The sequence below is a fragment of the Phoca vitulina genome, unplaced genomic scaffold (genome assembly GCF_004348235.1).
Source record: "Phoca vitulina isolate PV1807 unplaced genomic scaffold, GSC_HSeal_1.0 scaffold61, whole genome shotgun sequence".
Taxonomy (NCBI): domain Eukaryota; kingdom Metazoa; phylum Chordata; class Mammalia; order Carnivora; family Phocidae; genus Phoca; species Phoca vitulina.
The window spans coordinates 5,414,654-5,431,329 of record NW_022589764.1 but is presented as its reverse complement, the minus strand read 5'-3'; the positions used below and the strand labels follow the sequence as shown (position 1 = coordinate 5,431,329).

Genomic DNA, 16,676 nt, shown 5'->3' with positions numbered 1-16,676 from the left:
TAATTTTTTACCTTTGAGGTTGAGGTTATTACTCTTGCTTTAAGAACAGGGAAACTGAGGCTCATATCCAGATATGTAATTATCTTCAGGATATGCATTGTGACCACAACCTTGAGCATAACATTTAGGGAAGAGAAGCTGATGGCCGGGGTAATTTAGCCCTGATCCAGAAGGCAGTTAGCTACAATTTGAAGTCATGTCTGAGAATACCTTTGTTCTTCTTTAGGCGAAGTCTTAGCAAAAGAAGCTGATTTTTTAAAATGGAAACAAGATGCTGCTTAGGGAAAGAGGAGAAAATAACAGAGCAGTTTCCCCCTGTATCCAGCCTTTGACAATTTAACACATAAGAGAATGTGAATCCTACAAGGAAGGCTGTCGAAGGCTCCAGATCTGAGTTTCTGTTTCCTTGGTGGAGAGGTGTAGAAGTGTAAGCCTCCTGTGAGTAGAAGGATTGAACAGCATCCAGGTGATCTGTGAGGCCCTCAGTTGAGGGCATTTGCGGTTTTATAACTAGACATTCTGTTATGATAGATCTTCCCATGGATTGTTTACTCGCCCTGAGCACCATTGTAACGGGGCTCTGCTTCTTGAGAGTAGAGGGGAGCCAGCCTCTGTTGTCCTCGTGGCTCAGCTGGGCTCCCCCATATCCCTCCAGGATGCCTCAGCCCAGAACTGCTTTAGCTCAGGGGTGACAGAGGATAGAGGCGACAGGAGTTACTTCCCCAGTGGGAATTCATGTCTGGGGCCTTGTGGAGGTTGGGTGGGGGGGTGGACAGGGAGGGTTACATAGGTACTGCTCCCTCAGGACACAGAAGGCTTGGCATCTGACAGCAATGGCTGTCTCCATGAGGGTCTCTATCTCTGAGCTGCCAAACCCAGGACAGTGGTCTCCCAATATGACTTGGGCCCCTAGCATCACCTTGGGAACTCACTGGAAATGATGAATACTTGGGCCCCACCACAGCAATGAGTGACCTGCCCAGTCCTCTAGGTGACTCTGGCATGTTGGAGTTGGAGAACTGCCACCCCAGGTGATCTTGTGTCCCTTGGCCTGGGAGATCTTCTGTCCACCCTAGAAATTAACCACTGTTGGTCAGACTTGGGGGAGTTGCTCCTTTTAGGCTATCCAGAGCAAGACTTTGTCCAAAAGGGCATACCATCTTCATAGACTAATCTTAGCTCCCATGACCAACCAAAAAATAAGCAGGTGGCCACGTTTCAGAAAGGATCCCCCAGTGTCTCAGATCCAGATTTAAGCCCACACTCTTTGGATACTGTATTTGGCCTCTTGAGATGACCAGATGCTGATGAGGATGGGCCCCCCGGGGCTTGCCTGTAAACATCCCCAACTCTCAGAAAAGAGGCAAGGGCTAGCTCCATGCAGGCCCAGCATGCCCCAGCAGCCCCACGGACATCAGGCCTTGCTGGGCCCCAACTGACTTGGACTTCATCCCTGAAAAAAAGGAAATCAACTCCAAACATTGTATCTACTTAAATTTTGGATCCCATGAGATCTAAATGGGTACTGGTTGGGGCTTCACTGCCATGCACACGTGTACATGTTCTTTATGCGGTGCTTCAGGAGCCATGACAAGAATCTCATGAGGGGTAGAAAATTGCCCCCTGACCTGCCTCTGCTTAGGTGGGGCAACAGCATCTGCCAGGATCAGCCACGAAGGCACCTGGTGCTGGTCTGGCTGTGCGGGGGCTTCGCAAGCACTCACTTAAGCCAAGACTTTTCCTCATTACTTGTCTCTTTCCCCCCAAGGTCCTTCTTTCAGGGGACTCTGGGGGAGAAGGGGTTTGCTCGTCCAGGAAAGTGTGTGCTCTCCTAAAGGCCCTTCCTCCCATTGAGTCCCTGTCCTGTTCCTTCCTGAAGTACCTCCGATGCCTGTCCTTTCTGCTTCTGGGTGAATTCCTGCTCTGGCAGATTGCAAACACACGCTTTGCTCCTCGTCCTGATCTCCTAGCCAGGCTGCAGACGGCCTTTTAAGATCCTAGCGCAGACTCTCCATTCACATTCCCTTTCCCCCCAGATGGCGTTTCTCCTGTTCCTTTAGCTTCTTTTTTCTGAACATTTCCATGTTCTTGCAAACCCAGCATGCCTTCAGAAGAAGCCCCACCCTTTCCAGAAGTTCTCCCAGTGATCCCCAGTCCTTGGCTGAGGATAATCAGGGGAGACACCCAGCCGGCCCAGGGTTGGGAGGCAAGAGGTAAGGGACTGCTCCTGGCCCCGCCAGACAGTTTGCTGTGTGGCCTCAGATTTGTCAGGTGCCGTCATTGGGGCTGGGGAGGGAAGCTGTCTGGACAGAGTGGGATGTTAACTTAGAACATCTAGAAAGCATTTAATCAGGCAGTTCCAACTGAGCAGACAGGGAGTGGGTGGCCAAGCCAGAGACCCACTATTGCTGAGTGGGAATGTGGTTAAAATAGGAAGACCATGTAAGGAAGAGTCTAGACCTGAAAGCAGGTGATGGGGAAGCCACATGTGGGTGGTCAGGGTGACGTGACAGTGGTCAGGGTTTACGGGGTCAGGGTTTAGGGGGCCAGAAAAAGGCTGGAGCTCTGAACACACGGGAGCAATAGAGATGGGCAGCACACACATGTGTGGCCCCACGAATTTGGTTCCAGAGCCTCTGCTGAGCATGCTGGTTGAGCAAAATTTTGGATCTTGGCTGCCTTGGATTCTTAGCCGGCATCAGTTTATATCGAGCAACTTGACAACAATCAGCCAGCAGTCCAGATCACAAATCTCGGCCACTCCTGGTTCTAGGTACCCTGCAGCAGCTGGTCTACCTGCAGACCACCCTTGGGTGTCCTGCCCTGGCAAGGTGTTGCAGTCTGTGCCAGTTACCACCTGGGTCTCCATGTGTCACCTAAATCTCCCCAGCTCCTTCAGGTGCACTTGCCTGCATTCATTCCTTTGCCTGACCTCTGGCTGCTAAAGCCCCCAGTCTTGCCCTTGACCTGTCTTTCTACTACTTTGAACACATTTGAACTTTTCTTTTCTTTTTTCTTTTTCCAAATGCTGCTCTTTCTTAATGGTCTCATTTTTGGACTAACCTTGCTCAGCACTTAGCAGATCTTCAGGTCTTTACTGAAATGTATTCAGTTATGCTACCGTTTTTGGACACGCAACAGTAATTTTCCCATAATTCTTCCCTAAAGAAATGAAAGGATCCCAGGATGAGACTTTGGGACTGCTGCTTAGGAAGAACACGCACTTACTCTTCATAGAACATCGCATAATGTGGTGGTTCTCCGAGGGTGGTCCCGACCACCAGCAGTAGCAGCAGCATCACCTGGGAACTTGTTAGAAATGCACATCCTCAGGCCCACCCAGGCGTGCTGGGTCAGAAATGCTGGGCTTGGGATCCAGCAGTCTGTTTTGATAGCCCTCCTGGAGAGGTGGACGCACGTTCCTGTTGAAGAACCAATGCTGGGGTGCCAGGGTGGCTCAGTCGGTTAAGTGTCCCACTCTTGGTTTCGGTTCAAGTCGTAATCTCATGGGTCATGGGATCGAGCCCCTCATCGGGCTCCACACACAGCAGGGAGTCTGCTTGAGAGTCTCTCCTTCTGCCCCTCCCCCCCACTTATGCTCACTCTTTGTCTCAAATAAATCTTAAAGAAAAAAACACAAAAACACTACCATCACGAAGCAGAGGATTCTGATTAAGGTGTAAGCGGTGGGACCAAGAGGAAGTTGCTGTTCAGCCAGCTCTGCTCCACGCCCTGCCCTGTTGGAGTGGGGTGCAAGGACAGAAGCAGCTTGCCAGCATCCATCCAAGCATCATGGGAAGGAGCAAAGTCACCTTGGCCTGAGTTATCTGGCTGTTGACTCCTTCATGGCCTGAAGCACCAATCCTTAATGCAGGGCGATGAGGAAACTCAGTCTTGTTCTAGAAGTACTCACTTGGGGGGGGCGGGGGAGTGGAGAGGGGAATTTCAGCAATTTAACTGGTAAACAATTAAATACTCGGTGTTTACCATACTATAAAGCTAAGTATGCTGTTTTACAGAATATAAAATTCTCATGCATTTGTTTTTGAAGGAAAAACAAGAGTTCACAGCTTTTTCTCACTTTTCATGAACTGCCTTGGGCTGTGCCGCCCAGAGCCACTCAGGGTCAAGTTACTCTTCTCTGACCTCACCCAGGCCTTTTTGAAAGGTTTGGGAAACAGGGGTCTTCTTGGACTAGGTCTCAACGGAGAAATGGGGGGCTCATTCCCAGCTGTGTCTGAATGAGCTCTGGGCTTCCTGACCTCAACAGAAAAGTCAGGGTGGTTTCTCCAGCCTGTTCTGCTGGCTGTTCCAACCAAGACAGAGGTGCTCCGTGCAGCCCCAAGGGAAACATGAATTCTGTGAAGTTGTAGCCACCCTGGAAGGTATGTGGGAGTCAGAGGCTGGCCTCTTCTTCAGGTAGCACTCGAAGGGTCAGGCTTCTAGCCTCAGTGGGACCTCTGAGGCCTTTTTTGCCTTCATGGCCCCTTCCTCCCTAACAAATAATAAAAAATATGTGTGACAACTATGTGGGTTATAAAGACAGATATGCTATAAGCTGGAGTCTGTTCATTTTTTTTCTCTTCTGATTTTAAAATAAAATATTTTCTCGGGCCTCTGAAAGTATGGCGCGTCCCAGGCACCACGCTTGCTGGGCCTATTGGAGAAGTCAGCCCTGCAGAGATCCTCTTTGAAAATCCCTCTAGTCTTAAACCCGGAATAACCCAGCCCTTTGGTCGTTCAGAAAATTGGCTGTGATGGCATCATCGGGTCCGCGGCCAAGGAAGACCGGTGTGGGGTCTGCAGCGGGGATGGCAAGACGTGCCGCGTGGTGAAGGGTGACTTCAGCCACTCTCGGGGCACAGGTGAGTGTGAAGCCCAAGGGCAAGAGGACCCTGGCCTCTCCGGAAGGGAGGGGACGAGTGAGGGGGAAACCCAAGGGGTTATTGCAAGTGCAGGACAATATTTTATTCCCTTTGCCCAAAGCCAAGAATCACATGCCTTCTCTGCACCTCATTGTTAAGGGCTGGTCGATGATAGATAGGCGACCCGGCACGTCAGTGTTAGGATTGCTGAGAGGCAAAGAGAAAACACGTTAGCCAGAATACCTTGAGGTTCCCAGAAATGAATAGTTTGCTTGTGGAGCTCAGAGGAGCTGCCCTGCCCAACCAGTCCCCCTGAAGCTTCACATCCGCCCATCTTCTGATGGGATACCTCGCCATGTTGTTTTTACCTATAGACGGAAGAGGTTTTCTCTGAGTTTCCTGTCAGTTAAAGTAGGACAGCGTTTACACACATCCCTAAAATGCTTTTAAAGCCATTTGTTCTGGGAAGTCTGAGTTGCTTCTGCCAACTGTGAATACCAAGTAGGCGAGTTTCCTGTTTCCTAAATGTAGACCTCCCCCAACGCTGTGCTTAGAGAGGTCCATCAAAGTTCAGCTGATGGGTCGTCTAGTCTTTCTGCTTGAACCACCTACACAGCTGTAAGCTGCTTTGCCCAGAGGTGGGAGATGGTTTTTCAGCTCCTGTCCTGGAGGACACCAGCTTATGATGTCCAGGGAGGTATTGGGGTTGATACATACGTGATGAGAGGTGCAGGAGGTAAGGCAGGTCATCTGGGGAGAGAGCTCTTCTCAAAGCCTGAGTGAGTGTCCTCTCACCCAACGTCACCAAGAGCGACATCACCAAGGTAGCTTGTTGGGTGGGGCTGAGCTGAAAAGCCTCTATTCTAATTTGAATGATGGCTTTGGATAGAAACTTTTCAGTTCAGTTTAAGCCCCACAAGAGAACGAAATCCCAAGCAATCCTCTCTGTCCCACAGAACACAGGCCTCTGGGACTGAGGCGGAGAGGAGAAGTCTGTGAATGCTCCCCGTTCTCTGTACGGATGGGAGACCTGGTCTAGAGGAAACATTCCTTCTCGGTACCTTGCAGAAAGGGCAACCTGTCACACAAGCATTTTGCAGGATCTTGTGACCGCAAAACCAGAGGCAAATGCAAGCACAAAGTTTAATTTTAAGATTACACGTAAAAATGATATTTCAGGCTGGATTTCTCGATTTTAAAGACAGGTGCCCAGCCTATGCAATAGGAAACGTGTGAGAATCTGTGTCTGCTGCGTGGCTCCTGAGATAAACTGAGGAAGGTAACGCCAGAGCAAGTCGGTTTGCGGGGGGGAAGTGCCCTCTGAAGCCATGTCATCCAGGACAGTAGCCACAGGCTATTCAATTTTTAATTATAACTAAAATTAAACAATCTTGAAAATTCAGCCCTCGGTCCCACTAGCCACATTTCAAGTGCTCCATGGCCACATGTGGCTAGGGTTTCCTGTGCCAGACAGCCCGGAGAGAGAAGGTTTCCATCACTGCAGAAAGTTCTCGAACAACTCTGCTCTGGAGCTTTGGTGATTTCTATTTGTTGTGATATGTCATAGGCTACTTTCTCTATTTGGACGGCAGCTCCAGTTTGCCATGAGACTTTGACCTTGCCTAATGTGCCGGCAAGGGCAACGAGGAACAAAACCTCTGCAGTTGGCAAGTTTTACTACTGATAAAATTTTTTTAAAAAAAGGAAGCGTTAGACCCCTTTATTTATTTATTTATTTATTTATTTATTTATTTATTTATTATTTGTTTATCTATTTAAAAGATTTTGTTTATTTGACAGAGAGAGAGACAGCCAGAGAGGGACCACAAGCAGGGGGAGTGGGAGAGGGAGAAGCAGGCTTCCCGCGGAGCAGGGAGCCCGATGTGGGGCTTGATCCCAGGACTTTGGGATCATGACCTGAGCCAAAGGCAGACGCTTAATGACTGAGCCACCCAGGCGCCCCTAGAACCCTTGATTTAAATCAAATGTGCCGCTCCAATAAACTGGACTACAGTTGCTCCCTTCAGTAGAAGGCAGGGGGAGCACCGACACGCCCACTCCTGCCCCCTGGGCAATTCACTAGCACTCTAAGGCTGTTTCTGCCACACACCTTTGAAAACCTCCACTGCATGCAACGTAGTAGCTCAGTTCCAAGAGAACCCTGATGGGGCGAAAAAAGGTTCTCTCTTTTTTTTCCCCCAGTCTAATCCACTTGTTGACCTTTGATCTCGGCATGAGTAGATCCATTCTTCCAATCACAGTAACTCTTTTTTTTTTTTTTTTTTCTTCTCTCCCCTTTCTCCATTCTACCTGGTGCCTGGGTCCCATCTGTGCACTGGAGGAAGGTGGGCAGGAGTGTGCAGTCTTCCTCCTGGGGTGGTCAGGATTCTGGGGCTCAGGCAGCCAGTCCTCCCTGGAGGGACAGATAGCCATTGGAATCCTCCTGGGGGTAGCTGTGTGCACCCTGGCTTATGATGTATGTGCTTCCTTCCAGCTTCTGGGGCACAAAAGCCTTAGTGATGTGGTTTTATGGGCCCAGCACGCTTCCGCTGCGCTACTCTGCTCTTAGTGATGTGGTTTTAGAATATAGGCGAGTTTCAGTGGGGTGAGGTCCGGAGCTGACCACCAAGAAAGAATTCTTGAGACATCTTTGGTGCAAAATGGTGGTTTTATCAAAGCACGGGGACAGGACCCATGGGCAGAAAGAGCTGTGGCACCGGGGTCTTGAGGAGTGGCTGATGATACACTTTGAGTTGGCAGAAGTAAGGAAAAGGGAGGTTTCAAAAGAACTTTCATTTGCTAAAGAGGACTGACCTACAGGATACCTATTAAATACGAGAGGTCTTGCCATTGTCAACTTAAGGTGGTTTTTCCCTCTAGCAAAGTATTAACATTTAGTTGGGAGATTCCTGGAAGAATGTCACACATGTCCCACCCAGGAGTGGGGGAAGGTTGCAGGGTGTCAGCTTATGCTTTGTCCTCAGCTTGCCTTCTGCTCCCTCATCATTAGCAAACCTTAAGAGAAAAATAAGCACCCTTTAGCTTGGCCCACCTGGAAAGTTCTGTCCTTCTGAGCGGTTGCCAGATGTCATACCTTTGATCTAAAGTCTAAAGCCGTTTCTTCCAAATCCTCACCATCGGGGTCTGTGAGCAGAAGCTCCTATCAGTGTGGATTCTGCTTCCTGAGGCTGTGCGTGAAATGCTCACTCAGACATGAATGAATCACTATTTAATATAGTTTCATCAAACGCAAGCCTGTCATCATGGCCTGACATTCTGGAATGTACATATGCAAAGTTACTGACAACTGGTCACCCAGTAAACATTTGTGCGACACTACATTTTAAAGCATGAGGGGCACAGAAATTAAAGTTAACGGTCACCAAGTCAGTCACTGCTGAGGGAGGGTACCCCCAGGCAAGCAGCTTGAGTCCACGTGTGAAGCGGAGGCAGCTCCGTGGGAGTGGGTGGGTGCTATGGGGCCTCAAATTCTGGTGGGGTGCCTCACGCAGGCCTCCTGAAAGTTGACGGTGGTCCCTGAGCCATGAAGGACAGGTAGAAATGAACTGACAGTGCGGGTGGAGAAAGGACATTTCAGGCTGAAGGAAAAATCAAACTTGGAAATGGTATAAAGCCTCTGGTCACGGAACATCTGGGTGACTCCAAGTATGGCAGAGTGGATTCACTAATCAGGAAGGTAACTTTCATCTCTGCCCAGCTAAAAAGACTGGGAGAAGGAGGAATGTCTTATCACCCTTAAGGGTGAATATCAGAAAGAAATGCCACACCAGAAAGATAACAGGTAATCAAATGCAGGATTTTTGCCCAATTATATAAAGTCCTGACCCTTGCCTGAACTCATCTGGGTTTTTTCACCAAAGTGCTTGAGCTGAGACTCCAGAGCAGACCCACACAGGGCCAGTGTCCACATCCCCCAGGATGTCCCCCTCTTGTGTCCTTGAGTGGTCACAAAGAGCGAGTGAGGACATGGCATTCTGAGTGTAGGCTGTTTATTACCCCCTGGCCTCTTGATTCCCAACTTTGAATAACCGAGGTCCTCAGCAGCTCAACTGTGGAAAGAATCTACTCGAATGGCTATTGTATTATGTCTCTGATGGATGGGCTTGAACATGCTCAAGTCTTTGGTTGAGTTCAAACAGCTGAGTTTTTTAATTTAGTATCTTAAAGGTTCTTGGAATGATGCCTCCAACTTCATTCATTCAAGTGTCATTGTCTTTATTCCGTGCTCCTCCTCAGTGCTGCAAAGGTGACTAGTACCCCCTGAAGTCACCACAGATGGTTCTATCCATGGCGCCCCATGGGTTCTGAATCTCTTTGCACTTAATCCTCGAAGAGAACCTTCTCGAACAATGAATTCTTAAAAGGGAAGGTGACGTGATCTATCCCTTTTGAGTGTGGATGGATCCAGAAGTCAAATATTTATTCAATAATTACCTTTAGAAACTCTGTCATGTGCCACGTTCTCTTCTCTAGGTGTGGGATATGGAGGTGCTGTGGGGAGATTTACATGATGACAAACAATGACTCTTCTCACCACCATGATTAAGAACTACGGTATCAGTTCCTGAAATGTGCATGGAAACCAATGACTGTATATTTCTTTTCCTCAGTCAAGAATAATCTTTGTATGAAGGTGTCCACATGTGTGATGGCAAAGGCTGTTCCCAAGTGTTTCTCATGTAAGATGTTTGTGTATCATGTGCGGTACTCGAGGTGATGTGTCTGGTGTGGGATTCTTTCCTCACTTCCATGCCTGAATGTTTTCTGAGCGGAGTCAATGGGAATGGGTCATGCATGAAGCCATGGATAAACACAAAGACCATTTGTCACTTCTATATAATTGATGTTTAAGACTGATTGCCAAAAAGAAAAAACCGTAGAACAAAACTAATTTTAAAGCTATAGAAGGTAAAAGAGTTATGAGATCGGAGACCAGACAGAAACTTGTGTCAATATGCCAAGGGATACATCATTTTCCTCAGCCACACCTGGCTCTTGGGCAGGAAATGATACGACCTGCCAGAGAATTTGCCGCAGGTGGCCCATTCTTCCATAGGGAAGTGTCCGTATCAAAGACTTGGACTTCTCAAAGGGCGGGGATCACATCCTCCTGGTCTTCATACTAGAGATAAGGTCATGGCCTTGCTTTGGCCCACTTACACTGACCTCACATTCAGGGAAACTGAACAAGGAAGGGTATTAGTCTGGCCCCACGGGCTTCCCAAACAATGAGGTCTTTCCAATGAGACCCAGAACAACCCTTAGGGGTAAACATAAAGATAGTAGTATTCTTATAAACAACTTTTGTGAAAAAAAAAAAAAAGTGGGGGAAACTATAAACTTAGATGAAAGCCTCTCCAAGCATTTTATAAGACAATCACACACACACAAAAATAGAACTTTGTTTTTTGTTTGTTTGTTTGTTTGTTTTTTTACATGTTTGATTCAACCTTGTGAAAGAGTTCCAGGCCACATAGCCAGAGTTTCACATGCATTCCATCACAGTAGCTTACCAGTACAATGGTTTTCTTCCGAAGAAAGTTAACACTCCTAGAACACAAGGGGAAAGTGTGACCACATCATCTAAAAGCAAGTCGACTTGGGGAATTCAGACAAAAAGTATTTTGCAGGGGAATGTGTTCATAGCCCAGTGATATTAACTATTCAGAAGATTTGAGATAGGTTTCAGGTCAATATCACACTGAAGTTCCTTCTGACTACTTGTCCTGACGGTAAAAATGGCATGTTCTCCTAGAAGGATGGCAAAGGCATTGAATGTTAACCATGGCTTCCTCATGAAACCAAATCATGTCCCTCTAACTGGATTTCTCCTGTTTGATGGCAGAGACTAGAATGGAAAATTATTCTGAAGATAAAGTCTTGCCTACCCTACCCAAATTGTGACTTTATCTTGTGAATTCTTAGAGTCCACCCCTCCATTAATTATTTTTCATGCCCAGTCAACATGTGGTACCTGGCATCTGCCTGGGGGGCCATCTGGTATGAGGGATGACAAGGTGCTTTGGGACTTGGTGATGGGCCTCCTGCTATTGCTGACCACTCTCTACACCAACATCAGCACGGGCTTTGAGCTGTGGGTCAAAAGAGGGGAAAAGGGACAGTGAAGTAGAGGTGATTTCATTGGTTTGTGGACTGAACACCTGCTTTTTATTTCAGGAATTTTCTCTTTCATTAGTTCTCTGCAAATCTTAGAAAGAAAGGTTAGCAGAACCCATGCATGGCAATGACTCCCCTGCCCTATTACTCAGCGGTCACCTGAGGATGAGCCTCACCTGATTGTTGTGTCTACCCTGAGCTTTTCACTACTCATCTGCTCTGCCCCCAGTGTAGTTGAAAGAGGAGAGAAGACAGGTACCTTTTCAGTGTTACTACTTGTGCCAAAGTGAAGTTTAAACATAGGTGTGGTGACCATGTATTTGTTGCAAATGCACTACCTTGCTGTGGAATGTGGAAAATGAACTAATCTGGATCTCGGCGGATGCATCCATTGCCTCCGATTTTAGCAGCCTAGTAATGCTAACACCAAGGTTTATTAGTCACAAAATAGGAGGATTCCACATAACAGCAGCTTTTTTCCAAGAAGAACCAGCTCCCCAAGCAGGTCCTGTACCCAGGTCAGTTTTGTGGTTGAAATGGAGACTCCTCCCCAAAAAGGTTTCCATCACGTTGACCCTGAACAATTTTGTCTCCGTTTTTGACACTCCCCTGTCTTGTATGCCTAGAATCCAGTAATTCTTCAAACTCCCCCAGAAGGAACGAACTTCTCCAAGAGAAATTTGTGGTAGAGAGTCCACTGCTGTAATCCTAAAAGATGTGTTCTCTCGTTGTTTTGTTCTGTTCTGTTTGTTTTGTTTTGTTTTTGGTGGCCAGACATTTTAAGTAGAAAAGCATTGCGAGAGCAAAAACTGTTTTTAATCAGAACCCCTTGCCTCCCTGTGAGGACTGAGCAGAGCAGGGACCACGGGCAGGCTGTTGGGGTGAGCCAGTGTTCCCATTCCCCGTGGCAATGGGAAGGTCTGGAAGGAATCACTGGAGGACCACACCCCAATTGGTTAAAGTCATCCTGCCTGGGAATCAGGATCAGAGCACACGAAGTGAGACAACTGCCCTCAGCCCTCAGACAGAACTGTGTTTACATCTGTGGAGTCTCCCTAAGTCAAGTAGAACAGGAATTTGTAAAACTTCTGGAGCTGGATCTATAGTAACAACACCCAGGCATTTGCTGTCAAGACTGACAGACGCTGCTAAACTTTCCATCCAAGGTGGCAGCTTGAAAAACAAGTGCTTCCTCTCTTCCCAAGCTCACCTTAAAATGAATGAAAAGGAACTTATTAAGGGGCACCTGGGTGGCTCAGTCGGTTGAGTGTCCGACTCTTGATCTCTCGGCTCGGATCTCCAGTTGTAAGTTCGAGCCCCATGGTGGGCCCTACTGAGCATGGAGCCTACTTAAAAAAAAAAAAAAAAAGGAAAGAAAAGGAACCTGTAACATTTCAGCTCATGTTTAAGGGGAACAAGGACATCTCACATGTACATGAATCTGAATACATAGACTTGGATTTGCTGCAATAAACAAGACACAATACAACCCCCCCCCCCCACCAAATCTCAGTGGCTTAACACAAAAGGTTATTTCTTGCTCATGCTGCATGTCCAATATGGGTGGTAGGAGGGTGTGCATATTTGAGCCACTCATGGACCGGGGCTGACAGATTTTATTGTTCAGATGCTGCCCTGATCACCTTGGCAGGAAAAATAGAACACAGCAAATCAGGTCCTGATGCTTTTAAAGCTCCCATGTGCACATCACTTTCACTCACATTTTAAGGATCAAAGTAGGTCACATGGTCACACAGTTTAAGAGGGCAGGGAAATCCCTATCATTTCCGGAGAGAGACCTGGAGATCGTTGGTGGCCAGCACCACGACACAGCACATGGAGCAAACATTTCGCTGTTTCGGTTGTCAGCACCCAACAACGGCTCCCTGCCCCACAGCTGAAAGCCAGTCCTGATGGTCAGCAAACCCTGCCCAGATTCACAGAGACAGCCCATCTGTGGCATCCTTCTTGGAAGGGTTTGCAACACAAATGGGAGAGACCAAGGGAACCTGAAAAGATGGCCCACAGGAAAAACAAGATCACTCAAGTAATAGAAGTGCAAAATCTCTACCAACTGTTCTTAAAAAGATCTGAGATGCGACTATATCCATAAAACTAGTACAGAATGAGAAGAAGCCATCAGAAAACAAAAATCGCAGAAGTATGAGCTTCGAAATAAAACATGTGGTAAAGGGCACCATAAACAAAGAAACGACAAATGACAGAAAAAAAATGTTTGCAATAAGTCTAGTAAATAAAGGGTTTGAGTCAAACATATTAAATATATGTTAATAGGTACTAAGATACCCTTTTAAAATTCCTGCTGATGAATTAAATAAAAACAAAAAGCCAGTAGAAAAATGGGCAGTGCTTCTCAACAGGGCAGTTAACTGAAAAGGAACTGCAAATGGCCAATCAGTATGTAATAAGATGCCAAGCCACACTGATAGAGAAATGCAAATTAAATCTCCCAAATAATAATTTTTTCACCTATTGGGTTAGCAAATGTTAAGAAGATTGCTAATTTCAAGTATTTAGAATGAACAGACAACTTCATATAGGGTTGGTTGATTTCTCTATTAGTCAAGCTGTTATGGAGGGCAATTGAGCTATCCTTGTAACATTTCAGCTCATGTATATTTGACCCCACGATTCTCACAGCTGATCGGGTAGGACATGGTATATATGCACAATGAGACATGTGCAGAACTGTTCATTGCAGTTATTATTTCTTTTTTAAAAAACATCTTAATTGAAATAAAGTCCATATACCATAAAATTCACCCCTTTAAAATGTGCAATTCAGTGGGTATTTAGTACAGCTACATAGTTGTGCAACCATCACCACAATCATCCTAAAAAGAAATCCCACACTCATCTGCAGTCATTCCCCATCTCCCTCCTACCTACCCCGGCCCTCAGCATCCACTCTCTAGGTCTGTTTCTCTGTTCTGAACATTTCATATAAATGGCACGTACAATATGTGATCCTTTGTGACAGGCTTCTTTAGCATAATATTTTCAAGGTCCCTCCATATTGTGGCATGTATCAGTGGCTTCATTCCTATTATTGCTGAATAATATTCCATTGTGTTCTTATACCACATTTTAAAAAATACATTCATCATTTGATGGGTCTTTGAGTTGTGTCCACGTTTTTTTTAGCTATTATGAATAATGTTGATGTGAACATTGTATGTAAGTTTTTGCATGGACATGTGTTTTCATTCTTCTTGGCTATATACCTAGGAATGGAACTGGTCGGTCATATGGTCATTCTGTTTAATTTTGGGGGGAACTCCCAAACTCTTCTCCAAAGTGCCTGTACCATTTTACATTCTTGCTAATAATGAATGGGGTTCCATTTGCTCCACATTCTCTACAGGACTTCTTCTTGTCTATTGTTTTGGTTATAGGCATCATAGTGGGTGTGAAGTAGTATCTGATGGTGGTTTTGATTTGCATTTCCCTAATGACTAATGATTTTGAGCATCTTTCCATGTGCCTACTGGCCATTCATATATCTTCTTTGGAGAAATGTCTATTAAAATCCTTTGCCTATTTTTAAATTGGATTATTTGTCACTTTATTATTGAATTATAAGCTTTCTTTATATATCCTAGATAGTTTCTTTATCAAAATGCTTTTCACTTTTTTGATGGTGTCCTTGGAAGCACAGAGTTTTAAATTTTGATGTAATCTACTTTTTTTTCTCTTGTTGCTTGTGCTTTTGCTGTCATATCTAAGAAACCTAATCCAAGGTCATAAAAATTTTACTCCTATGTTTTCTTCAAGAGTTTCATAGTTTTAGCTCTTAGATTTAGGTCTATGATCCATTTTAGGATAGGTTTTTTGTATGGTTTGAGATAGGAGTCCACCTTCATTCCTTTGTATGTGGATATCCAATTATCCCAACACTGTTGAAAAGACTATTCTTTCCCCATTTAATATTCTTGGCACCTTTGCTTTTAAGAAGTCAATAAAGGATTTATTTATAGATTCACAATTATATTCCATTAATAAACATGTCTGTCTTGGGATGGGTGGGTGGGTGGCTCAGTCAGTTGAACATCCAACTCTTGATTTCAGCTTAGGTCATGATCTCAGGGTCATGAGATTGAGCCCTGCCTCGGGCTCCACACTTAGCGTGAAGTCTGCTTGTCCCTCTCCCTCTGCTCCTGCCCTCCCTCTCTTTCTCTCTCACTCAAATAAATACATAAATAAAATCTTTAAAAAGAGGTCTGTCTTTATGCCAGTGCCACATTGTCCTCATTATTATAGCTGGCTAGAAAACTTTAAAATGAGTGTCAGTTTTCCAACTTTGTTCCTTTTAAAGATTGTTTTGTTTATTCTGGGTCCCTTGCATTTCCATATGAATTTCAGGATCAGCTTGTCATTTTTTTTGGCAAAAAACAAAAATGAAAAGCTGGAGTTTTAATATAGACCATGTCAAAGCTGTAAGTCAGTTTGTGAAGTATTCCCACTTTAACATTAAATCTTTTCATCCATGAACATGGAATGTCTTTCCATTTATTTAGATCTTCTTTAATATCTTTCAACAGCATTTTCTAGTTTTTGGCGTAGAAATCTTGCACATCTTTTGTGAAGGTTATTCCTAAGTATTCTTTTTGATGCTATTTAATTCAAATTGTTTTCTTAATTTCATTTTGAACTGTTCAACCCTAATGCCTAGAAAAGCAGTTGAGTTTTGTATATTGATCTCATGTCTTACAACCTTGCTGAACCTATTTTAATATTTTAGTGTATTCCTTAGGATTTTTCTATGTATAAGATCTTGACATCTGCAAATAGAGATGTTTTTACTTCTTCCTTTCTAATTTGGATGCCTTTTAAAAATCTTTCTTGCCTGATCAACGTGGAGAGAACTGCCAGTACAATGCTAAATAGAAGTACCAAGAGTGGACATCCTTGTCTTCTTCCTGATTTTTGGGGGAATGCATTAAAGTATTTCACCATTAAGTCTGATGTTAGCTGTGGGTGTCTTGTAAGTGCTATTTATCAGGTTGAGGAAGTTCCCTTGTATTCTTAGTTTGTTGAGTGTTCTTATCATGAAAGGGTGTTAAATCCTGTCAAATACTGAATACTATTATGAATACTTTCTCTGAATCTATTATGGATACTTTCATGATTTTTGTGGTTTTGTTTTTTATATAGATTACATTGATTTGTTTTTACATGTTAAACTAACCTTGAATTCCTGGCATAAATCTTATTTGATCATGGTATATAATCCTTTCTATATGTTGCTGGATTAGGTTGCTACTATTTTGTTAGTTTTGAGTGCATATTCATACATAAGATGGCATTGTTTCTAACAGTAACAAATTTGAAACAACCTAAATGTATATCAGTAGGGGAGTAATTTTGTAAACTACAATTTAAATGAAAAATTAAGTAGAGCTACACACACTCACATGGATAGATCTCAAAGATATATCATGTTAAAAAAAAGTATAATATAGTACAACATTCAGTCATAATGTTACTCCTAATGCTTATGTAAAATATAAATATAAATATCTTCAATTTTCATGGATATTTGTGTATAAATAGTAAAACATCTGAATGAAAATACACCAGACTGATAGTGGCAATTCCCATAGGGAGGGGAGTGGGATTAAGAAGATTTGAGATTTACCTATATTATAAAAT

General features: G+C 44.6%; 1 protein-coding gene across 1 annotated transcript in view; it reads left to right on the top strand.

The window, feature by feature from the left end:
* ADAMTS17 (ADAM metallopeptidase with thrombospondin type 1 motif 17) overlaps positions 1-16,676 on the top strand; it is a 348,017-nt gene that overhangs the window by 232,907 nt on the left and 98,434 nt on the right. The window contains exon 15 of the mRNA XM_032391277.1: positions 4,745-4,865. Within this exon, the coding sequence (XP_032247168.1) occupies positions 4,745-4,865 (121 nt within the window). The remainder of the gene's footprint in view (positions 1-4,744; positions 4,866-16,676) is intronic.